General features: G+C 37.6%; 1 protein-coding gene across 5 annotated transcripts in view; it reads right to left on the reverse strand.

The window, feature by feature from the left end:
- Nucleotides 1–26732, reverse strand: part of FGD4 (FYVE, RhoGEF and PH domain containing 4) — a 142616-nt gene that overhangs the window by 2676 nt on the left and 113208 nt on the right. For 4 of the 5 annotated variants that reach the window (XM_045554048.1, XM_045554046.1, XM_045554047.1 and 1 more), the window contains 12 exons: nucleotides 25876–25965; nucleotides 23591–23736; nucleotides 22998–23154; nucleotides 17872–18010; nucleotides 15542–15600; nucleotides 15060–15206; nucleotides 8427–8599; nucleotides 6429–6459; nucleotides 6129–6221; nucleotides 5686–5811; nucleotides 3327–3467; nucleotides 230–370 (listed from right to left, as the gene is read on the reverse strand). In XM_045554048.1, the coding sequence (XP_045410004.1) occupies nucleotides 230–370; nucleotides 3327–3467; nucleotides 5686–5811; nucleotides 6129–6221; nucleotides 6429–6459; nucleotides 8427–8599; nucleotides 15060–15206; nucleotides 15542–15600; nucleotides 17872–18010; nucleotides 22998–23154; nucleotides 23591–23736; nucleotides 25876–25965 (1443 nt within the window). Of the gene's footprint in view, nucleotides 1–229; nucleotides 371–3326; nucleotides 3468–5685; nucleotides 5812–6128; nucleotides 6222–6428; nucleotides 6460–8426; nucleotides 8600–14631; nucleotides 14744–15059; nucleotides 15207–15541; nucleotides 15601–17871; nucleotides 18011–22997; nucleotides 23155–23590; nucleotides 23737–25875; nucleotides 25966–26732 lie in introns of those variants that run through there. The other variant, XM_045554050.1, reaches the window with a different exon arrangement.

Raw genomic sequence — 26732 nt, forward strand, 5'->3', positions numbered from 1 at the left:
ATGAGAAGGGGACAGATGACCCACAGGTTGCAGAAAATACTGGGTATAAAATGCATTGATCAGCTTAAATGACAAATTTGAATTTTAGTTTCAATTTTAATGAAACACAGTGAAACTGCCTGAGTTCTCTCGTTCTAGAGGGGAGCAGTGGAGGGATGTGGAGTTCACTGACTACCCTCCTCCCCGCCCCTGAGGGCAGTGGTCCCTTCAGACACATGTGCTTAGATACCTGAGGGGCACCATACATGTACAGCACAAGAGGGTCTTGCTTGGGGATGACACACCAAGCTTTCTGCCAAGGTTTTGACTTCTCCATGTACTGAAGAAAGCTGCACACCACACTGTTTCCAGAGACTTCTGCTGATTCGATCTAGAAAAATATAATGGAGAAAAAGCAAGAGAGAATGAACACATAAAGAACCAGAGAGAAGTAACTAGACTTAAGGGAAATATTCATAAAGTACAATGTGTTTGTTTTTATTTATTTATTTTTTTGAGACAGAGTCTCACTCTGTTGCCCGGGCTAGAGTGAGTGCCGTGGCGTCAGCCTAGCTCACAGCAACCTCCAACTCCTGGGCTTAAGCGATCCTCCTGCCTCAGCCTCCCAAGTAGCTAGGACTACAGGCATGCACCACTATGCCCAGCTAATTTTTTTTATATATATATATTTTTAGTTGTCCATATAATTTTTCTATTTTTAGTAGAGACGGGGTCTCGCTCTTGCTCAGGCTGGTCTCAAACTCCTGACCTCAAGCGATCCTCCAGCCTCGGCCTTCTAGAGTACTAGGATTACAGTTGTGAGCCACCACACCTGCCCAGAGCCTGAACTTTCAACCAGATGCTATACCTACTTCAACTGTGCAAGACTGTAACAGCAAAAAATAAACACCAACTAGCAATCTTTATCCTAGTACCTGATAATAATAAAACTTTTCTTGCAATAAATTTTCTATAGAGTCATTTATAGTTTTCTGCTTTGTCTCTTAATACATAAATCATTGGCTAAGAAGGGAACAAAACCATTAAAGTAAATGATGGCTTTTACTATTTACATTATGGAAAATAATTGGTTTGTAGTAACTTCTATTTTCTATCTCTGAAACCCTTAGGGTAGTACTCAGGTTTGTCCGGGCTGGCTTCCAAACCGTTTTGTTACTAGTTCCAGGTAAACACAGAAAGTAAGAATCAGCATGAAACTTTTGTAACAATCTTACACGGCCATGATACCCAAGTGCCTGATTGTGTATTTTACAAAAACATTGATCTGTCATGGTTTGGAAATAAAACCGATGCTTCATCACAGATAGTTTAGGCAGCACTGGTTGGCAAATGATGGTCCACAAGCCACCTCCAGCCCACTAGTTTGTGTACGGCTGTGAGCCAAGAATAGTTTTTACAGATAAATGTTTACAATCGATTTGATAATAGGGAACACTAACTTTGGACTCTAATTAAGTGAAATGTCATCCTCCCAAAAAGAATTCCATTCTTATTAGTAGATCTATATTACCAAAAAATCTATATACTAAATATATTTGGAATTTTGTCAATTAAAATATGTGGAAATTTGTTTTCTCTCTTCTTACAAGTATATACGTAATATCCTTGGTTTGGCCTCTTGGCCTGCAGTGATTAATGTATTTGCTCTCTGACCCTTTATAGAAAAGTTTGCTGACTACTGTTTTCAGGGCATGTAACATATGTGTTGGCATAAAGTGAGTCTCAAATATGCATTTAAGTGTGTGTGAGCATGTACACACTTATCTCCTACTATGGACCTCATACTATGTATGTATTTGGTTAAATGAGTTGACAATAAACAATTTATTAATTTTCCCCCAAATAGATGGTTTTCTAGAAAATTAGCTAGAGATTTATGTCATAGATACAATCTGAAGCTCACCCTTAAAACAAGTTACCTGACACATTATACTGTGCCAGTGTCACCAGTTCTTGCTATTAAGTCTTGAGGCAGAGGCTGTGTTCTTGTACAAGGAAGCATGTCATTCCACCCTCACTGCCTGAGAAAGCCACACTTTGGTCTGCCGTACAAGTAACATCTATACCCCAGAAGAATTTAGAATTACAATTTTACCTTGTGGCTCTATACTGTAACCTCAAATGGAACATGAAGTTTATGATCCTTTTATTAATTAACAGAAATGACCTTTGCACACTTATACAAAGTAAATGCTCAATAAACACTTGACCTTTAGAAATTCTTAATGAACCAAGTATGTCTATGACTTCAGATACACAGAATTTTGATCCTGAGCCTATTCTTCACCCTTTCCAGGCTACCTTGAACTTCTTGTCACAAAGGCCTTATTATATTACATTACTCCTTATATTGTTAATATCTCTGGCTGGGAAACTCGTTGCAGATCTGAAATTTATTCTAAAACATGGGTCAAATTCACTTGGTAGACACTTCAATAATATTTCAATTATCAGATTACTGTCACTGGCTATTAAAGGACTATAATAAATTGGTTATTTTATTGCAGTTAAGTTGAAAGAGTTTTTCAGGTAATAAGATAGTATGTTAATCTAAATTTGGAAAAGTTCACATAATGGTTTTTACAGCCAACATGATAAAATTGAGAGAGAAGCTTTCCCATAAAGAAAATATACTATAATAATTTGGGCATTAGAAGAGACAGATACCAATTAAGATAGCTGCCCCAACAAAATCAATGTATTTCATTCTCAAATGCATGGTGGTTTAACATAGCAGCCCCTCTTCCTACACAACCAAGTGGGATCCCAAAAGTCAACAATATGAAACAAAAGTATGAATCTTGCTCATTATCCAAATTGTTAACTCATTAAATGCCATGTGAATTGTACTTAACTCATGCTAGTTTTGAGCCCAGGGCTTCGTGAAGCATATGTAACTCACACATCTCTTTACCTTAGGAGCTGGGTGGTGCTCAGGCAACTCACGCTGCCATGCTATGGCATATATGTTACAAAACGGGTGGTCCCTGGGCAAAACCCTGCAGTTGGTTCGTGAAGATCTTACTTGTTGATGTCATTGTTACAATTAATATTGACAATTTTATTGCATGTAACTTATGCATAGGAAACAATAAAAAATAACAAATTTTCATTAAATTAGAAAGGATTGTTTTGTTTTCAAAGTTACTCTATTTTCATAATGAAACCCCGTGGCCCCAAAGAAAAAAATTTTTTATTGTGGCAGTCAATGTGTTAAATACGCAGAGAAATAACAAAATATATTACTTGTATTCCTCATGGCTAAGAGAATTCTGTGTTCCTTATGTAAAAGTCTAAAATATAATCTAATATTTAACATATCATACCTCTAAAATTCCTTTCCTCTTCTTTTCTTCACTGTCTGTGAATCCACTTATTATTTGATAACAGTCTTTACAAACTTTGCTCAATTTACCACCATCATATTCAAGTTGAGCTTTGTAGTCAGAACACTTCCAACAAACCACCTTAAATTTAAAAAGAAAAATGAAGAGTGAACAATCATTTCTAAAGGGTAAGACGTAAGCAGTAATTAGTTATAGGTACTGATAAATGAGAAAAAGCTAAATGTAAAAGGCAGATTTTTATCAGACTGAGAAAATCCCCGTAAACACTAGGAGCAGGTATCAAGGTGTAATGCTGTCTGTGATGGGTCCTGCTCACTCATAGCTCTCTTTACGCCCTTCAAAAGCAGAAGATACTCAAAGGCTGGGTCCAGACCTTTACTCTTTGTACTTCTGGGTGTTTCATCAATATCCTCGCAAACTGAACTCACAATCTTCCTGCCCCGAGCTCTCTCCTTACCTGATCCCACCCACTCCTCCCCACTGCAGGAAATGGCACCGTCATCTAACCAGTCCCCAAAAGTCAGATACACATGAGTCATTCCCAGCACCATTTTCTATCTCACCCTAAAGATTCAATGTATTACAAAATCTTGCTGATTTTACCTCCTAAATACTTCTTCAATCTATTTTTCTGTCTTCCTTATAATGACCTAAGTCCAACTATCAGCGCCCCAGTTTGGCCTACTTTTCTAGCCTCATGACAGGTCCTTTTAACAGTCTTACTGGCTCCCAGGTCCCCATTCTTATATCCCCTCTCCCCCCAAGCTATTTTCCAAACAGCAACTAGATGCCCTTGTAAAAATGCTAATCTGATATGTTCCCTCCTCTGTTTAAAATCTTTCAGTCTTCCTTTGCTCTTGGGTAAAGAACCAATTCTTAATTGTGGCCTATCAAGTCCTGCATAATCTGCCCTTCTTGCCCTCTGGCTCTTTGTCTTCTGTTACACTGGTTTCTTACATCACCAAAAAGCTATGCTCCCTTCCACTGTCATTTCTGCTTCAGTGAGTTAACCTTTGGCTCATCCTTCCAATGTTGACTCAAATTTCACTTCCTCAAGGAAGATTCCTCCAATACTTCCAGAATAGAGAACATCTCCTGTCACTATGCCACTAAAGTTCCCTGTACTTTCATTCATAGCACTGATTACAGTTGTTTTGTTTTTTTAAGAGACAGGGTCTTGCTCTGTCACCCAGGCTAGAGTGCAGTGGCATGACCATAGCTCACTGCAGCCTCAAACTCCTGGGCTCAAATGATCCTCCCACCTCAGATTCTAGATTGGCTGGGACTACAGGCTCGGACCACCATCCCTGGCTAATTTTTAAATTTTTTTTGTAGAGACAGAGTCTCACTGTGTTGCTCAGGCTGGTCTTGAACTCCTGGCCTCTAGCCATCCTCCTGCCTCAGCCTCCCAAAGCACTGGGATAACAGGCCTGAGCCACCACATGTGATCTTATTATAGTTTTTAATTATATACTTGTGTGATTATTTGATTGTTTGTCTCCCTTACTAGGCTGTAAACTTCAGGAGAGACTGTCCTTGAATATTCTGCTCACCACATACACAATAAACATTGACACAATGAAAATGCATATAATTTCTTAGTGAATGATATAATTTTTTTTTTTTGAGACAGGGTTTTTACCCCATTGCCCAGAATGGAGTACAGTGGCACAATCACAGCTCTCTGTAATCTCTAATTCCTGGGCTCAAGCGATCCTCCTGCCTCAGCCTCCCAAGTAACTAGGACTACAGGTGCATGTCACCACACCCAGCTATTAAAAATTTTTAAATTTTTTTATAGACAGGGTATTGCTATGTTGTCCAGGCTGCTATGCTGTCTCAAACTCCTGGCCTCCCATGATCCTCCTGCCTCGGGCTCCCAAAGTGCTAGGATTACAGGCCTTGTTAGAGAAAATGAGGCCACCACACTCAGCTTGCCTCCCTTTTTTATATAATTAGCTCTTTCTCTCCTTTTAGGCATCAAGTTAAATACTAACTCCACAGATAGGACTTTTTTTTTTTCCCTATCTAAAATTGGTTCCAAATCTTCCTCCATTACCAACACTTTCCATTTTAACTTCTTGATTGCTCTTATTCCACTACAGTAAATGAAATTCTTATTTGCCTGTTTTTTCCATTACAGTGTAAACTCTGTGAAGCCAGGGATCCTTTTATCATTTTTTTCTACAGGGCCCAACACAGTGCTTTGCACAAAGTTGGCACCAAAATAAGTTTATTATGTGATTTCTTATAGGATTTTTGTTGTCTTTTTCCATGTTCATGCTTTTACCTATTATACAGTTACTAGCAACCTTAATGATCAAGAAATCTCACTTACATGTCCACATGCTCGACAATGATGCCTCCTTCGTGTCAGTGCATTGAAAGATTCTTTGCATTTCATACACATTGTCACTTCATTATCTCGGATCCATCTTGGGGCTCTTTTCCCTAGCTCAGCAGTCTAAAAAGGAAAGATTGATTCATTTTAATAGAAAAAAACTACTTCTCTTTTATTGCTATTTTTTTAAAAGCACTTTAACAACTTTGTTCAAACCACGATTAGAAACTCAAGGAAAAGAAATAAAAGGTTCATATAAGTTTAAGCAGTGTGAAAAGGCACTCGACTATTACAGTCATTTAGGAAGGAATGAGATTCTGGCTAAACAGCCAGTTCTGACATTGTACAGGAAAAAGGCTGGATAACAAAATGATTAGATAGCTATTCTGCAACTGCAAAGAGATAAAAGGGCTTAAAGTTAAGAATTTAATTCAACTTACAGAAACCTCCGAGTGAATGTCATTATCTTTTGCAATTGCATTTCTGAAGGTTTCATGCCTTTGATGAAAAGCATCAATGGTTTCTTGAAGGGCCTAAAAGTTAAATTCAAAGCACATATTAAAATTTCACCTGCAAATTAATGAATATACTTTACCAAACAAATATCTATGATAGGAATCACCTTCAAAAATAAATGAACTTGTTCTAATGACTGTATATTAAACAAACACACCAATATGTACACATTTGTGTACACACAGAAAAGTTACCAAAAGAATTAAAATAGAAATCAGGCTTACCTTGATCCATTCTTCTTTGTCTTGCTCAGAACTAAAACAAAACAAAATTAAAGTGAATACAGAGAACATTAATGAATTACACCTGGTGAGTAAAACTATGCTTTATAGTTGTTCCAACTTTTCGGAATATTCAGGGATATCCTGGAAGAAATTACAATCAAAATTAAATAGAATTTCTGGCAAATGAACAAATAAATTCTCAGAGGTTCAAACTATCCACTGACTCTGGTACACATAAATTCTGATGGGGAGAGTTAAGTTTAGCTTCTATTAATATAATGCCCCGACATAAGTTTAATAACCACCATCTGGTTCTAAGTATCAGGTGACTATGTATAGCTAGCATTATACTCTATATATAACAGCTAATCTTCCAATTTTCTAAAACACATGAAGGCTATTAAAAGCAACTAGATACAGCCCATCTTAGAAAAGATTATAATTATCCTTGAGAATCTAAAATATCCCTGTAAAGCCTTAGGGAGCTATTTAACATTTCCTTTGATAAACAATTTTATTTTCCTATTCCTAGGAGGCCTCAAGCAATACCATACCTAACCTATTATAGATAAAGCAAAGCATATAAAAATTTTAAATGCTGCAGAAAGGGGGTTTCACAGATTACTGGACCCCAGTGATTAGTAATTCTCCTTAGGGAAAAAATTTCCTTGACTGTAATCAAGTTCTCTTTTTTGTGTTAAGGCAAATTTTATTTCCTTACGTAGCCAGCTTCTGTCATATACCATATTTGAAAAATCTCTGTTGGTAGACTACGAACTGGGTAAGATCTCCAAATTGAAGGATTTTGACAAGTACCAAGGAGAGGGCTCTGTTCGTTTGCATGTGTTTGGTAGGCCGGGGCTAAGTTTGAGTTCCAGCCTGAATGTCACCTGCCTCATTCCCATAGGTATGAATCATGCATGAGACTGGTCAGAGGTTTGTTCCTGTGACAAAAACCACCTTTCCAGCAAATTGATTCCTGAGCACCATTGTGTGCCAGGAATGCCACTGGAATCCGTGTCTGTCAGGTGGAAGCTTCTACTTACTGTCCACCTGGGGCTTCGATCTTGCCCACCGAGGCCGGGCGCGGTGGCTCACGCCTGTAATCCTAGCACTCTGGGAGGCCGAGGCGGGCGGATTGTTTGAGCTCAGGAGTTCGAGACCAGCCTGAGCAAGAGCGAGACCCCATGTCTACTAAAAATAGAAAGAAATTATATGGACAGCTAAAAATATATATGGAAAAAATTAGCCAGGCATGGTGACGCATGTCTGTAGTCCCAGCTACTCGGGAGGCTGAGGCAGGAGGATCGCTTGAGCCCAGGAGTTTGAGGTTGCTGTGAGCTAGGCTGATGCCATGGCACTCACTCTAGCCCAGGCAACAGAGTGAGACTCTGTCTAAAAAAAAAAAAAACAAAAAAAACAAGTTAAAAGAGCCATACTTTCCAGAAGTCCTGGTTGCCAGAGGCCACCTGAACCCCAAATGGCTCCCTTCATGTATCCTCCACCTGTGGCCAGAGAAGCATTACCTCTGCCACCCTGCCTCCTATGAAGATGTCTCTCAAACGCCCATAGGCTCAAGAATGCAGAGCCTCTAAAGGATTCATAGTTTAACATGGAAGAATAAGCATCAACAAACATTTGTGCACCAAAAGGAAAACTGGAAGGAAGAAGGATTAGGAAAGAACTTTTTTTCCTGCAAGTCTCAAGATTCTGGCTTGACTGCAACAACTTCATCTGCTGAGGACCCTGTATTTTGGAAGAGTCAATCAACTTTCTGAATGCTTACTATCCACAAACTATTGTCTCAGGCACTGTGGAAGGATCGAGAGAGAGGAAGACATGATTCCTGCCTTTCAAGAGCTCACAGTTCTCCATTTATATCCAACCAGATTCCCAGAGATCTGTAACATTCATATGGGAAAAACCCTCAGAACCATTCTGTACTATGATTCATTCTGATGTTTTTGGAAAGCTGTGTGATAGGAATGGCTCTCTTACCTGGCCTGGAGTTCCAACGTTCTCTCTTTCCCAGATACCTGGAAAGTATGTGGATATTCTTCATTGTGAGTCTCTACAATTTTCATCCCATCAATGCCAACCCTGGTTCGAACTGTAAATTTAGAGCCCACCAAGCTGAATCTGGGCACACAGTACAGCAACATGTTGTTGAACTGCAAGGAGGCAGAACACACATCAATAAACAGGAAAATAATGAAAAGTGATCAATTTTAAAAGTATTCCTGCACAGAAATCCTAAGAAATTTCTAGGGAATACAGTACTTCTTGCATGAGCAAAATTATTTACTACTACATTGAGATTTTATGCTTATATCAAAAATCGTATTTTTAAATTTTAAAAAATATATTTCCCTTTCAGGGCTCATAAATCATTTATTGACAATTATGTAAATCATCATTTTGTATTATTGCTTTAAGTAAATTAGTTCAATAAGTTCAGTAACAATTAAGGATCTTCTATATAATATTAGGAACTTAAGTTCTTAACTTTGTAAGTTAAAGCCCTTATACCACAGAATTTCTAATTGTTATGTCTTAGAGGGCAAGTCTCAAATAACTGTTAGAAGAAAATATTAATATTTAGCAGTCATTTTTTTACTAGAGTGTTTAATGTTAACTTTTTTAAAACGGCCAATTTATTAGTTCAATTTTATTAGAACATGGGGTTTGGACACTAAACTCCATTAAAAAGTAAGTCGCATGGCCAAGATCCCTATTTTATACTCAATCACACAATGCTCTACAACTGTATAACGAATCCTTGAATTTTGCTTAAGAATTTATCACATGTGAATTTACTGAAATGCCATCAGTTTTATCAAAGTCTTTAAAGATAGAGCCTTATTCTTTATAAGATCTACTTTAAAAATGAATAACATTTTGAAACTGAATCAAATTATGCACAGTGCCTCATTTCTAGTCAATAATAGCCCTTGCTAAACAGGACCTTGAAAAATATGTGAGACAGCTGACATGATACAATCTCACTTTCAATGACTTTGTGAAAGCACTTCATTCAATTTTGAATACGTTAAAACATGCAAAGAAATGAAACTCTAAATATTTGAGTTAATTTGTGGGCAGATTCCTTAGAGAAGGCCCATTCTTATCTTCCTACTTTATATTTATTGTTTCTTAGGTTGTTTCTACGGTTACATATATTTTTCTAAGATGAGAGCAATTAAGGAGTAAAAAAAAAAAAAAATTATCTTTTAAAATTTACTATCCTAACAGCATGTGCTCTAAATTCAATAGAATTTGTATTTTACTTGCTTCAGCAAGGTTTCTCAATTTGTTAATTTTTCTCTAAGATTTTACTTTAAGTGAGATTTCAGCTGAGTACTATTTGGTAGTGTAACTCTGAGGCCAGACTGAGCATTCTCAGGCCTCCACTCCACAGCTTATGAGCTGTGTAAATATTCATGCCTCAGGATCATTACCTGTAAAAATCACGAGTTGCTGAGAATAAATGAGGAAACAAACATGAAGTGTTTAGAATGGTGCTTTGCACATACTAAGTGCTCAAATTCAACACGTCTTCTCATTTTATTCTCTTTTGGGATCTAAGTCTAGACTTTTCCTGCTAGGCCCTCTGTTTGGCTTCACACTGCCATGACGACAAGAAATACCGATGGGTGCATAAAACATTCCAACATGTTTATGCGACACAGCCTGTTGCATTCATTCTGAAAGTCAATGCCTCACCAGTTGTTTCTCATATATTATTTTGTAACTTCCTGTAACCAGTGTCATACGTTTCAGTTCCACACTGGAGAATGTAGAAATAAAAGCCCGCATATATTTTAGATATATCCAGTATCACATTTCACATTTACATTTCTATTCATAGAAAAGAACCTATGCCTTTATCATTAACTGTCCACTGGATTTAAGTGTGGCAATCACAGCCTCATTGTAGGACACAGAGTCTAGAGATTTGGAAAAACTCTGAAAGCTTCTCATCACCATCCATATCATAGTTTGATTAAGGCACCAGCTTCCCTGCTAACTCTTCGTGTTAACATTTCTTTCCCTCTCCTGTCAAGGCCTTCTCAGGAGGAGATTTGGTCAAGGCTGTGCATGCTACAGGAGCTGCAAAGCTACCTCCACAAGGATAGAGCTCACACTTTCAAGCCATCAACAATAACCAAATTGTTTCTGCACACTGGGCGACAAATGCACTGTTACGGCATTACATTTCTGAGTTATCTGATACCTGTGCTCCAGTTGGCTTTATAAAGTTCAGCAAAGTCATGTTATTTTATAGAAATACAAGTCGGTGAATATGAAGGTTCTTAGCATTTGCTTTTGGTAGTTATGCTCATATAAGATGACAGATTATCTTACAAATATGTATGTTTCTCTTTCCCTTTCCTGCTTTCAGGACTACATTCCCCGTATTATATTCTAAGTGGAACTTCATGTTCTAAATTGTCAATAACCATATATTAATCTTACACAATTCTGATCACAGTCTAATGCTAGTCAACAAATATCCTTTTCTTCTTTGTACAGGCGAAAGTGAGAATTTTTGCAGCATTTAAAAAATTGCTTACAAAGGAGACACCATATATGTGAAGAAATTAGGTAGCTAAGTCTTGTTCCCTCTGTGAGCCTTGGTCCTATAACAAAAGCCACCATCACCTTTCACAAAGAGAATTAATTCTCTCTGGGTTTCCCCTAGTACTGAAGGAAGTTATAGCAACTATAGCATGAAGTACATCGAATTTCCCTTTCAGTGCAGAAGATTCCCTTTTCTTCCACACCCACAGCTCAGAAGCAGTGATCAGTAAAGCAGTCTGACTGGTGAGGCAATTTGTACAAGTCCTTGGTTGTGACAAAACCTGGAAGCAAGTCTCAACCTTACTGAAAATATAGGGAGGTCCCTTTTCTTGATTTCAAATGCTCTTTAAGTATTTATTTCAAGTCTCTTAAAATATATCTATTTGACTGAAATAATTCAATGTCATGTTCTCAGCAGACAACTTCATTAAAATTTATTTTAAAAGGTAATAATGCCGGGCGTGGTGGCTCATGCCTGTAATCCTAACACTCTGGGAGGCCGAGGCGGGTGGATTGCTAGAGGTCAGGAGTTCGAGACCAGCCTGAGCAAGAGTGAGACCCTGTCTCTACTAAAAACAGAAAGAAATTATCTGGCCAACTAAAAATATATATATATGGAAAAAATTAGCCGGGCATGGTGAAGCATGCCTGTAGTCCCAGCTACTCGGGAGGCTGAGGCAGTAGGATTGCTTAAGCCCAGGAGTTTGAGGTTGCTGTGAGCTAGGCTGACGCCATGGCACTCACTCTAGCCCGGGCAACAGAGCGAGACTGTGTCTCAAAAAAAAAGGTAATAGTATATTGTTGGAGAAAATTTCCAGTGCCAGGTCTGTGCTCAAAGTTTAAATAAGGGGAAAAAAATCTGAATCTATCAAGCTACAACGAAATAAGAAATAGAACAAACAACTCCAACAGGCTAAGAATAAAAACTTGGGTCATTCTATGGGATGATTTGGTGATTAAAAAAAAAGTTCAGATGTCAGATGTGTTTATTTAGTTAACAGAATATCTTAGTAAACAGAGTATGGTTTGAATGTGTTCCAGAAAAAGCATGTTTTGGAAACTTAATCCTTAATGCAAGTGTTGGAGGTGTTTAAGTGAGATTCTCCACTAATCCATGAATGGATTAATGCCTACTATAAAAGTGCTTCAGGCTGAGAATTCAATTTCTTGCTCTCTCGCCAAGTGAAGCCTTCTGCCATGGGATGATACAGTAAGAAGACCCTCAACCAGATTTCAGCCCCTCAATATTGGACTTCCCTGTGTCCAGAACCGTAAGAAATAAATCTCTGTTCTTTATAAATTACTCAATCTCAGGTATTCCATTACAGCAGCACAAAATGGACTAAGATGGTACCCCATATTAATTTAAAAAAGGGAAAAAGTAAGGTGTGGAGGCAAGCAAATACACAAACACATGAAGATCACTGGAAAGTGGAAGTCAGATTCTAAATATAATTTGCCTTTTCACACAAATGTACTATCCCAAGAGTAGGAAATAGAAAGGTAGCCCTCTAGAAAAATGGTACTTTTGAAGCTTCTACATATAAAAGAACAAGATGCTCCGTGGGAATAAAAGTGTGCTGGCAAGAGAAGAGATTCTGTGACAGCTACAGTACTGGAGAGGGTGGATTAAAAGAATGAACGCTACACTGGAAATGTTTCTAAGATGCGTCTTCAAAAGATGAATGTGACCTTCCTAACGCGCCTGCCACGTGACCCCATTCTCCTGGCAGGCAATGGCTCGATATGCTCGATAGCTTAAAGTAACTGGAAAAGATGGGTCTTTTCCTCAAAGTCACCAGCTGTCATGTTCCCCACCAAGGGCTCTTCACCATCTGCCCTCCCAAGAGCTGCTTAATTTGGCTCGCATCAAGATATGAAATTATTTGCAAAATAATTCCCAAATGTGAAAATTAAACCAAGGCAATTGGTTAGACACAGAGCTGAAAGTTTAACTACAGAGAATGTAATGCTAATGAGGGAGAGAGGAAAAGGAGAATCACCCATGCATCTAACAGGTAAAGACAGAGGGAAGACACTGACTCCCAGGGATTTTGCCCAGAAGAGTGAATTAAGCACATCTTTTTATTCTGTATTTTTGATGCTGTGACACCTTAAGGCCTTGCTGACACTGAAGAGACTGCCCCTCCCAGGAATACCTAATTCTTAGGGATAGTAAAGGACTCACCTTTCATGTGGAAACCAACCAATCCAGAGCTCACACCCCCAACCACCTCCTTTATCCAGCTCTTACTCTTTGGGGCCACTATTTCCCTGCCCTAATCACCCCAGGGCCTAGAGAAATATTCAAACAGCCATTCCTAAGCCTGCTACCCTGTCTCTCCCATTCCTTCCTGTGGAAACCGTGATGAAGGCTCTTGCCCACATTTTCTGCATGTCCCCCTGCTGCCCTCCCCCTACATGGCATGGCATGGCATGCCCGCCTCCTGGGACCTGTCTTTTCAATGGCAATTGTCTCCTGATCTGTTGGCCTTGCCACACCCGAGCAATAAACCTATATTTTACAACAGATCTCTGAAAAGAACTTGGAACCCTGACACCCTTGTTTTCTATTTGGCTCACTGTACAAACTGTGAATGATAAAACATTTCCGTTTAGTTCAAATAATACCAAAACATATTATGACATATTAAGAAACCTGTACCCATTTCCTTCTCCCCAACAGCCCTAGACAGCCACTAATTACATCCTGTCTCTAGGCATTTGCCTATTCTGGACATTTCACGTAAATGGAATCGTACAGTATGTGGCCTTTTGTGACTGGCTTCATTCTCTTGACACAATGTTTTCAAGCTTCACTCATATACATGAATCAGTATTTTATTTCTTTTTATTGATACATAATATTCCAGTGTATGGATATACCACATCTTATTTACCTATTCATCAGCTGATGGATATTTAGGTGGTTTCTACTTTTTGACTGTTACAAATAATGCTTCTACGGACAAGGACGTCCAAGTTTGTGTGTGGACATGTTTTTAATTTTCTTGAGTTATATAAAACTTGGAGTAGAACTGCTGGGTCATATGGTAACCAAATGTGCTTTTAAAAAATGACTGAGAGACACTGAATACCCCTCTGCATGACAATTAGTTTCTATAAATTTTCCTTTCATGGGAGGCTGGAAATAGACAACAAAAACCTAAGCTCCAAATGACAACTCCTGCTATGGCTGAAAAAGACGTGAATAACATTCTGAGCTAGTCACTAGGCAGCCTCTTTACCGACATGTCTTTGTTTCCTTGCCTTTAGTAACAATCATAACAGCAGCTAACATTTATTGAACTAATTAGTCAATGTTAGCTTACTCTGTCAACACTAGCTATAGATATGATTCTTAGCATCTTATTATAGAAAGGAACTGAAATTCATTAGGTAACAAAGAATAAAGGTCATGTGGACAGATACTAAAAAAAAAAAGATAATGGCCTGGATGTTCCAGGGAGAGCTCTTATATTTGAGATAAATCCCAGACTAATCGTCATTTCCAGGAAGTGAACGAAGGGACCAAGGACTGACTGCAGTGAAAAAGAACTATGTAGCTAACTCTTCCCATGGATATTTTAGACATAAGTCTTACAGCCTTGTCTATGTATTTTTTTTTAACCTAGGAAGATAAAACATAGTGACTTAAAGAGGATTCAGAGGAGAATTGTCAGGAAATGTTAATAGTATGCCAATGAAACATCCAGGGAATGGTACCCATTTGCCTGTAAGAATGAAAGGAAAAATCTGAAACAAGCAAACGGAGGATTGCAAAAGTACATCATATCCTACACATACGTCAAGTCAAATAGTCTTCACTGTGTGTTGCTGACGTAAACCACACCCATTAAGTATACAGAAAAATTACAGAAAAATATTATTTCAGTACTTAGAACATTCCCTTCTATGGAATCCTGGCAGTGCTGATTAAACCAAGTTAGATTTCATTGCTTTGGTAAACGAGTATCCTACCTTTCCAATATGTATGTGATAATTTTTATGAATTATTCTTATGTTACTTGCTGATGCTATACTACTTACTAAGAAAAGGTAGCGTTCTTGTGCTGATGTGTTCCGAGCAGCTAGTTTGAGGATCTGTCCTTCTTTTATTAGTTCATTTGAAGGGTTTACAATGTCTTCTTCTTCTCCCAACATTTCATAAATCTCTAAGAGTTTCTTTAGGTTCTCCTAGGAAATTAAAACAAAACACAGCAAGATCAAATATAAGAAGGTTTCAACTTAGTGGCTTTAATAATACTATGACCTTCACTAAAATCTATACAACTCAGAAGCTTTTAAGAATAAGCATACATTTTGGTATAAAATGCATCACTTATCAGCAAGTCAAAACTTCTCAGAGAAGAGGGGAGAGGATTATTCTAGATAACACTGAACGTTTTATAAGTATTCTTTTTTGTTTACCTATTTCAATTTACTTTGGTCCAAAACTATAGATAGTATTAGGCTGTATTACTGACAACTGTCTAACCGGAAGGTTCCTGTCTCCTCTGAAAACCACTTACCATTTTTCTTATTGCACTATTAGAATGGCTTGCTGCTGTAGATATAATTTCAAGTGATTCTAAATGGGAAAAAAAGAAAAGTAAATAAATATACCTTGTCCTTCCTGTGCTACTATAAAGCTCAATAACTTAACACACTAAAATAAGAAACTTGAAACCAAAGACACTACCAAATTAATGGCAATTAGCATTTACAAACCGGATACTTTCAAAAGTCCATTTGTAAGCAGATTATTTGGAACTTAAAGGGTATTTCCTTATAAAAAGTCGGATACAATGATTATGCTCACAGACTTAACTGGCCTATAATGTACCTTCAAAATTAACAAGCATTTACGGTGTATACTAACTTTGATCCAAGGTACTTTGCCAGACACTTTCATAAAAATATCAATTCTTACACATCCCACTATGATACTGTAGGGCCAGGTTTAAACCCAGGTCTTCTGATTCAAAGGTCTAAAACAAGTTAGCAGTAAGTATTTTACCACGAGTTTTATGAGCAAATTAACCACTCAACATAACCAACTTTCTTTAGGAAAATGCACTCAGTTCTAGCCTGGGTCAAGGAATCTTCTGAAGCCAGTGTTGGAGGGTTTTGTTGCTGGGGCAGATGGCAGTGAGACATGGGAATGGGAACCCTTTGCTACGGACATCACAGGAGCGCCAGGAGCTGCTGGTGAAGAGCTACAGAAGCCGAGGCCTTCTGCTGGACCAACCCCAGGGAGTACCTCTCAGTCCTGAACAGGTCTTGTTTTCTTCTTTTCTTTTTTGCCTTGTGCATACTGGCCTGCTTAATCCTGTTACCACAACAACCTCATCACTTCTGGACTACACTTTCTGTCTTCTCTGCACTGCTGAACAGAATGCACTTTTGTTGCTTTCCCCTCTACTTTTAGGGCACTAAAAGCCCTTCTGTGATTTCCTTAGAATTTTAGTGTAAGTAGCAATGGGAAATCAAAGAGAGTAATAAAATGCCCTACTAGGTCACCAACTTTTTCATTTTTGACACAGGCATCTTGGGGGAAGACAAAATCTTTGGGTATAGAAAACATTGAATTTTTATTTACATTTTAGAGAACTATTCTGATTTGAACAATTCTGTGCACTTTATATAGGATCCAGGATAGAAGGAGACAAAATAAGATGGGCTGGGGCCATTCTCAAGGGATGAGCCGGAGAAAGAGCAGTGGCGTTTCCCACCTCCATGCCCACCAGCACCCAGGCCAGCTGGGTGGACAAGTGGGTTGAGGCAGAGTTCCTAGGAAGTGGGAGGCTAGGAGATGGCAAGTCAGGTTCATTCTAAGCTGTAGAAGCAGAAAGGGAAGAAGAGCAGTTTCTGTGGTCACTGAGTCACTGGATGGTGGAAAAAACATATCAGACAGCTTGTGTTCAAGCAAAGACTCAGGTTCCAAGACCAAAGACAATGTTTTGTGTTCCTCAACTCTGACCAAGATTCACTTATGATAGAAGACAAGAAATTATAAGGGAAAGTAGCAATGTTTTAAGACTATATGCCAGTATTGTTACTACTTGTTGAATATCAAGCCATTTCTTTTTTAAAAAATTTATTCGTAGAAATGGGGGTCTCACTGTGTTACCCAGGCTGGTTTCAAAGTTCTGGGCTCAAGCAATGCTCCTACCTTGGCCTCTCAGAGTGCTGGGATTACAGATGTGAGCCACCATGCCCAGCCACAAGCCATTTCTATTTCTTAAATTTTCATTCATCCCTTTACATTACAGTCAATTGATTTTTAAAAGTGCATGAGCAAGCTAAAACATTGACACTCATAAACATTTTTTAAAAAAACCTTTCATTATAATATAATGAGAAAATAAAAGACATCTAACAGAACAGTAATGATGTTTTCTTGGCGAAAATGTTATCAAACAGTAAAAAGCACCTATGTCTTAGGGTAGGCAGAGCCAACTTTATTTAGGTTATTTTTACACAGTAAATGTCACCTTCACTTTCTTGGTATGCATCAACTATCTAATTAAACTGCAGCACTTGTAATTCTGAATGGCTATATTCTTCCTGTGAGAAGGTAATTTTGCTATTCCAGATGTCTCTAAGACTATAGTTTTATATTTTAGAGCTAGTGATTAAAGTGAAACCAACATGAGAAATGTGATTTGCAATGCTCTAAACTTTCGATTTTTGCTGAAAAGCGGCTTGCCTAACCAAGGTGCTGATAACAATTTCCAATGAGATTATTTTCTGACAGTGATATTTGACTAAAGTAGTCGTAGGACATATCTCGCTTTGGAATCACAAGGCTGCTTGCCAACTGATTATCCAATAATGGGGAGGGGGAGGAAGCATTTACTTTTAGCATCATTCCAGTCTGGGGAGTCGGATGGCAGTTTCCTTAGGTAGTCCTTCAGGAGCAGCTCATACCGGGGAATCCGCTGAACAGGTTCTAGCATGTGATGCTGCAAAGTTAAGCTCCCACAGACTTTCTGTTTCTGTAATGAGAAAGGTTTTAAAAGAAATATTTAAAAAAATAGGTCAGTCTAAAAACTCACTCTAATACAGAACTTTCATTAAGGGCAATATTTTCCACAAAATATAGTTAAGCATCACCTGCATTAGATATATTTGGTATTCTTTTAAAAATGCAGATTTCTGAACCCCACTCCAACCTATGAAATCACCATCTTTGGGGAAAGAGCCTGAGAATATGCATATACCCCATACGCTGGTAACATTAAAGAAAATTCCCGATTGCTGGCAATCATTTCAATTAGTCACTATAAGGATTTGTGAAGTCACATTATTAAATCATTCTACAGAGATTTTCAAAAGATGCGCCTGTTTAATGAGGTTCACTAAGCAAAACTGTATTAAATGACTTTGGATTCAGCAGAAAGTATTTCATAATAAGGCTGTCATAAATGTCATTTCCTTTGAATTTAAAAAAGACTTCATATAGAAAAACGACAAGATCTGGGCATCTTGTTATCTGTAAGGAAATTTTCATTATTAGGTCAAGGCATTCTTCTTCATTAGAAACCAAATTCTGTAAATAGAACTCCATTTCTTAGGGCAATAGTAAGTCTGTGTCACTTGCTTTCGGTAAGCTTTTAACATAAGAGAAGAAAAAATATGTTTCTGTTCAGATTAAACAAAACAGAAATCTCATTAAAATATTTACTGAACTCACGCCATGGTCACAGCACTGCAGAATATAAAAGTTATATTAAGACGTGGTGTTTGTATTTAAAGCAAACAAGTAACTAAGGGCTGCACAGAGAAGGGAACGTTGAATACAACGTCTGACGAGTGCAGGCTTTGGTGGGAAGGGAAGTGAGAATGGCCAGGAAGCAAGTCCAGGAAGGGAAACCCGAGGGAATAAGCCCAAGGCAGTGGAGCATGAAACCCGTTCAATACAAGGGGGCGGTTGGGTGTTTTGGCAAATAGGGTAAGCGTAGGGAAGTAGGGGATGAGGAAGAAAAGGTAATACAAAGTGATGATGTTGAGAATCTTTAGAGCCTGAGTTTAGATTTGCTTCATCTAATAACGCAGGTTTTTGTGGAAGGGAGTGACATCACTAGATCTGAAGCTCTATTAGATTAACCTAGTGCATTGTGGCTTTAGGGGGATCTGAGGAAAATAGTTTGGAAGTTATTAATATTAGTGTCGACCAGTATTAATAAGAAAGTAATAAGCACCTGAAACTGGCATGGACACGGAGGGAATAACAGCTTTCCTTAAAAAAGTGTAAGACAAATAATTTTACAAATTTCATTATCTCATTTGATTTTCCCCAACAAACCTAATATATATACAGGAAAATATTACTGACTGCAAAATTTCTACATGAAGAAACTGTGGCTCAAAGAAATTAGGAGTGTTTTCTAAGGTCAAGCGACTATAAGTAGCAGATGAGAATCCTAAACTAGGGTAGCTGATTCCCAACTGACCACTCTTTTTACAGCTCATGTCATTTTATTATAATATGGAGAAGACAGACATCGCAGAGACAGAATTTAGAGTTTGATAAAATAACAATAACTACCACCAGCGCCACCATGATTTAGTGAGCGCTTACTATGCAACAAGCACTATGCTAAGCACCTTGAATACATTATCTCACAGGAAAATGAATACATGTAGAGAATGAAGAAAAGTAACAAATCAAGCTCTGGTGAATGAGAGAATAATGGTGTCATCTAATAAATCGCATATCAGAATTATTATGTACTCTGTGCAAGTCACAAAAATTCACAAGATAAATGCTTGGGAGCTAAAGATAGAAATAAAACATGTTGACTTTGTTTTGACTACAAGATGTTCACACAGAATTGTGTAAACAGCACTCGGCCATGTTTAACTGGGGTTTGGGGGTGGAGGACTAGAATAGAAACATTGACCCTAGAGGCATCTGTCTGGCATGACGGTTAAAGACCTGGGGAAATAGGACATCACTGAGGGTATGAAGAGAAAGGAGACTGTAGAAGATAAACCTTGTGCTCTCCCCAAGGTTTAAAGGACTAGTGAAAGAAAGAGCCAGTGTACAGAAAGGTGCATGAGTGCTCAATCACGATAGAAAAGAATGTTAACAAAGGGAGTGAAGGGGACGGGGAAGGACTTCTGGCGATGGCCAAGTGAGGAGACTGGCAACCCCCCCATGCAAAGTGACTATAAAGCTGGATAAAATGGACAAAACAATCATTTCAGCATTTTAGAAATTGATCAAAGGCATCAATTTGTTTAAGGCATCAATATGTTTAAGCTTATACAGGCATCAATATGCTTAAGCTTTAAAAACTGTTGAACTTTGGGCAAGAACAGTGAGATTCTGTGGCATTCTAGCCCAGGGCTACTCCCCTCTTTCCCCCAGCTCAGTCACTATGAAGGTTCTGCCAGGGAGGTGCAGGCTGTGAGTCCCGGCAGCTTCTCTGCTGAAGCTGAAACGGGCTCATTCAATTTGCAGTGCTAGGCAATGCGCACACCCGGCCACATCATCAGTAGAAGTGAAGATCTCTGAGGTGGGTGAGTGGGGAAAGACAATGGCTCTACTAGCCCTGTGGTTGTGGGAGGGATAATCATATAGCTGGTTAAAGCTGTGTGAATGGTCAGCTGAGACCAGAGAGGGCGCAAGCCAGTACACACTCTCCAGGGCTGCCCTGAGGCTGTGCACATGTGGATAGGAGACGTGAAAGGGCCGGCCCAGCGGACTTGGGCAATCCCTAGAAAGCCAGGTTCACAAATAAACACAAGAATATTAAAAAAAAAAAAAAATTAAGTGGAGACATCAGTGACTGTACATCAGAGGAGAGAGAGATTTTACAGATTTAGTCCAAGCAAGTAACTAAACAAAGAAACAATGTAATCTCAACCACTTTCACTGGGGGAAATCAGAATCCAGAGTAGCTATAATAGACTATCTAAAATGTACAACATTCAGCAAAAAAATTATGAAGCATTCTAAGACACAATAAAGTATGAACTATAATTAAGAAAAAAGGCAGTCAATAGAAATTGTCTCTGAGTGTCCTCCGATGTTGGATGTAGCAAATACTTCAATGTAGCTATTATAAATATGCCCAAAGAAATGAAACAATGCTAGAAGAATTCAAGGAAAACAATGAATGCACAATTGCAATTTTCAAGGAGACAGACATAATAATAATAATAAAAAAAGAACCAAATAGAAATTATGGAGTTGAAAAGTATAATAACTGAAATGAAAAATTCACTACTGGGGTTCAAAAGCAGATCCGAGAAGACAGAAGAATCAGAGAAAGTACAGAAACATTAACAGAAATTATACAATCTGAAGAATAGGAAGAAGAAAGATTGAAGAAAAATGAACAGTCCCAGAAACTTGTGGGTAGTATCAAGAATACCAAATTTGTGTAATGGCAGTTAAAAAAAGAGGACAAAGAAAAAAAGACAAAATATTTGAAGAAATGGCTGAAAATTTCTCAAAATGATAAAAGAAAAAACCCAGACCTACAAATGCTAGAAGCTCAACCAACCCTAAGTACTATAATATTAATATAAATACAAAAAGTCAACAACTAGACCATCACATTCAGACTGTTGAAAGCCAAAAACAAAGAGAAAGTCTTGAAAGCAGCCAGAGAACAATGACTCATCATAGGCAGGGGAGTACCAACACAATGAATGGCTGACTTCTCATCTGAAGAATGACGTATTCAAAGTGCTGGGGGAAGAAAGCCATCAAACCAGGAATTCTATATCCAGCAAAACTATCATTCAAAAGTGAAGAAAAAACAAGGGTAGTTGCTAGCCAACGTACTTCACAAGAAACAATAACTTCTATGCTGAAAGGAAATGGCAAACATATGGGTTAATATAAAATATACTCATGGATACATTTTTTCTCATATCCTCCCATAATTTTTTAAAAGACTTAAAATTGTATAAAACAATCATCCAACACTGTATTGCTGGATTTAAACCATATAAAAATGTAATATATATCAGGGGTCCCCAACCTATAGTGAGTTGTATAATTATTTCATTATACATTACAATGTAATAATAATAGAAATAAAGTACACAATAAATGTAATGGGCTTGAATCATCCTGAAACCATCCCCCACTTCTCCAGTCTGCAGAAAAATTGTCTTCCAAGAAAATGGTCCCTGGTGCCAAAAAGGTTGAGGACTACTGATATATAGAATACTAGTAGCACAGAGCATAGAGGAGGAAACAAAACTACATGAGAGCAAAGTCTATTTTATTAGAGTTAAGGTTAGTATAATCTGAAGTGCACCGTGATAAATTAAGATGAATATTATAATCTTAAGAGCAGCCACTAGAAAAATAACTCAAAAAATAGTTTAGAAAGCAGAGGAATTAAAATAGTACAATAAAAATATTTATATAACACAAAAAGCGGCAGTCAAGGAGCCAACAGAATCCCTACCCCAAGAATCTCATGTGATCTAAAATATTCCTTTTCAATATTGAAATTGCATCAAAGAATAAGATTATGATTAGAGAATCAAATGGAAATTATTAAGGTATTATTAAAATGTATTATCCAGGTTTGGTGAAATAGAAGAAAATCAGGATATAAAGTAACAAATAAAAACAATAGTTTCCAAAATCTCAGGGTTTATAGTAATCGTGCTTTATATTTATTTATATTCCTTCTAACATTTCAACCTCTGAAAGAATGCAAGAGAAGCACAGACCTGCGTGGGAACTCCCTTTGTAAATTTGTGGAGACACTAATAAAACCACCCAATGCTGGTCTCAGCAAATGGAGAATTTACTGCTTAGTATGTGGCCCATGCTCAATACATATTTTAACTTTGTGGAACTTTCTTGTTCTGCCAAGAATAGAAATTTGGAGTAGAATGGATTTTAGGTATCTCAGAAAGATCTCTGGATGTCACTTTTAGATCAAGAAGACCATATGATCCGTATGAAAAAATTAACTTACAGCCTTGAACAAAAAAGAGTCTTATTACCTGAATTTCTTCAACCACTGCTTTGAACTGGGGACTACGTTCTGTCATGTTTTTAACCAATTCCATTGCATTATCAAATCCCTTCACATATTCTCCATACATCTTAAGGAATGGCGCCAATTTCTGAAGGATGTCTCCAATTCTAGGAGTAGCTTCCCTATATTAAATATGGAAATAGGTCATTAAGATTGTGTATAGAATGAGCAAATTAATAGGACTCCAGATGAAGCAGAATCACTTTCTACGCACACCCTGTGCTTTAGCAGATCCACCTTGCTGTAACACTGAAAGCATCTTTTTAAAGGGGGTTTAGGAATGGCATAGCAAAAAAAGATGCTATAGAATTCTTGAAGGTCCAGATTACCTGATATCTTGTCTTCATAAATCAAAAGATGGTTTGGAAAGGAGACATGGAATCTTTTTCAACAAAGCTGAAAATGTACAACTTCTATCGGTGGTCTTTAATGTAAAAATTTAGCACAGATATCTAGCTACAGCTGTTGTGTGGCATTTGTATTTCAATTTAATAACTGAAAAACACAGCATCTTGCATGACTGTCTTTGACACATCATTTGCTATCTACTTCTCTTACCATTCTTGCATTCGTTTCTCCAGCTCTGGCAATAGGAATTTACTATGGAAGGCATTTATTGATGAAATATTTGAAAAGATTTTATTCACCATCTCTGCTGGAAATGAGCCTCTGTTTGCTTCTTCCAATAGTTTACAGTAAAATACCTGAATAAGAGAATAAAGCAAACATTACCTCCAATTTATTGGTTAACCACCTAGCACTGTGCTAGGCACAAAGTAGGTTCTTAGTAACTGTTTGTTAAATAATTGGAAAAGTCCATGGCTCAAGAAATCAATTACTATTTGAAATGCAGGAGTGAGTATATGCTTTGATTTAGAAGAACCAAGAATAAGAATTAGGAAGCTTTGATTCTAACCTAGGATACGCCCCCATCTGTAGGAATGTTAAGATTTACCTTCTCTGTGCCAGAAAGTTTCCAGTTGAGGTTAATAGGATTTACCCTTCCTATCCACAGCTAGAGTTAAGAGATGGGAAAATACTTTATATATACACAATAATTGTGGTATTTTTCACTTTATGTTCTGAATGACATCTATGGCACTTATTACACACTGCCCTTTATTGTAACTTGTTATTGTAAATCTCATTTTTCCTGTTAAAATTGTATGCTCTTTGGGAAGGGGGATATCATGATTTAGTTCCTGCAACAGAACAGGTGTTTAATACCTGGCCAATGAATGAACAAAAGAATATTTTAATTATCAGATGTTTACTTGCTTTTAGGAAACAGTAATGCAAGATAACTTAAAACATTGATATGTTGGGAGGGGAAAGAACTTTTTCTGTGCATAGTAACAGGTACCTTGAAGACAATTAAAAAAAAAAAAAACTTGCAGTCTTAGCTATACTCCACTATGGCTACTATACCTCTCAATTGCCATTGTTAAGTGTAGGTACAAGGAGGTCTGTTCCTTCATAATGTCCAGATGGTTGTTAATTTTCTAAATTTACCTCCATTGCATTTTCTTGGGAGGCAAAAAACACAAAATTATGTCCTTAGAGTCTCCAATAGATAGGATACTGTAGTAATTAATTAAGACTCTAAAATTCTAAAGGGTCAGCAACAGGAGCTGACGTGTTATTTGGCTAACAAAAATCATACACCTTGATACAAGCAGAAAAGACATATCTCCACTATGGGAATACCTAACAGTCTGTAATTCCCATAAGAAAGAAAAGTTGTTTCAAAGTTGTAAACTTCACATGATTTGATTTTGACTTATGGTGAAATTCCTTGAAAAATGAGTATTTGCTAGCCATAAACTCATTATTTCTAAGAACACAATGCTTAAACTGGCTCCTCAGGGCTCACCCTAGCAGGGATATCATTCACTCTTGGAACCAATGATAAGGAGGTGTGCGCAGAACCTGCTGATTCCATGAAATTCCAGTTTCCCAGTGGCAGACTGGGACAATTCTTACAATCAACCCTCAAACATGGCAGCTTTCTCTTCTAACAAGCAGATAATCTACCAACTGTCCTGTTCTTTATTGCTGAAACAGGATTAAGATGCCTTTGTTTTCATGTTATTCTTATGATGCTTTTTTATTTTTTATTTTTTTTTTAGAGACAGGGTCTTGCTTTTGCTCAGGCTGGTCTCGAACTCCTGAGCTCAAACGATCTGCCCACCTCAGCCTCCCAGAGTGCTAGGATTACAGGCGTGAGCCATCGCGCCCGGCCATGATGCTTTTTTAAACTTTCCAAATGTATATCTGAAATGATACTCAAGGCTCCACCATGATTAAGTACAAAATGTGATAAAACAGACTTACATATTCAACAAATAATGACTGGACAACTTTATGCTAGGCACTCTGTTAAATGTTTCATACAAAGTTGAACAAGTGAACTCTCAAAATCCCTTCTGGCCCTGTGACTATACCAGCTGAGATCGCTCACGTGGTGCTGAACAGCGAATGAGATGAACAGCATGTGAGCATTGCAAAAACCAGTATCTTATCTAGATTAAAATGGTAACGTGGCCCCAAGGATTACAATAAAAGGTCAAGAAGCACACTAGTATTTAAGGTTACAGGGCACGGATGAAGGTGTTTTTGTGACTCATACAGAGAGAAACATCTACTCTTTATGAATTACAAAATGTTTATACCTAGTGAATTCACTGAGGAAGCTAAAAGTGCTAGAGACTTCCTTGAACAAGTAGCTTTCATTAGTCAGAAACAGTCAGGTCATTCTTGCAGTTTCTAAAACACTTTAACCACTAGGTGAAAATGATGTACAATGTCAAAACATAAAATAATTCTGAAAAAGAAAATATTACCTGATCTAAGAGGTCGAGTCGGTTAACGTAAGCTCTTTCTGTAAGCAAAAGTTCATTGGCTATTTTGTGAAGTTTTTGCTCATTCGTCTCCTAAAAATGGAACAGATATTTACACATCAGGCAAGAAATCTTGGCCAATATTTCTCAAGTAACAAACACTTCTTCAAATGGTCTGATCAAAAGAGTCTTCTGAAGCTTCTCAGGTACCCGACTGCTTGCAGCCATGGAGGGAACATCCAACCAGAAATTAACAAAATTAGAAGTGAGCAACCTGCTAAACTACAGCTTCTTCTTTGACCTCTGCAGCCGTCAACAGTACATCCACCTTTTCCTCGAAACACCTTTTCTCCTTTTCAGTTCCTAGCACTATACTTTCCTCATTTCCCCCTACCTTTCTCAGGCTACTCTTTAGAAATGATTTCATCACTCTCTCAGACAGTTTGTCTAATTATTAGCTCCATGCATGTAACTGTTTGCCTTACAAAAATATTTTATTATGAAAAGGTTCAATTATATGTAATAGTAAAAAAAATAGTAAGATGATGAACCCCCATGTGTCTATCACTGAGATTCTGCAACTTTCAACTCATTAAGTCTTGTTTCATCTATGCTCCCCCTCACCTCCTCCACCCATATTATTAATACTTTGAATTAAATTGTACTTTATTATTTATTCAGTATGTATTTATTTTGCCCTTAAATATATCTGTATAACCTTGCTAGTTTCATGATGACAGGAACACTTTTTCTTGTTAGCTGCTCTATCTCCTATTGTTTTACTACAATGCTTCAATAAAAACACTGACACTCAATATAATATTGCTGAAGGAATGAATGAATGAGTAGCAGTCTCACAT

The sequence above is a fragment of the Lemur catta genome, chromosome 6 (genome assembly GCF_020740605.2).
Source record: "Lemur catta isolate mLemCat1 chromosome 6, mLemCat1.pri, whole genome shotgun sequence".
NCBI lineage: Eukaryota > Metazoa > Chordata > Mammalia > Primates > Lemuridae > Lemur > Lemur catta.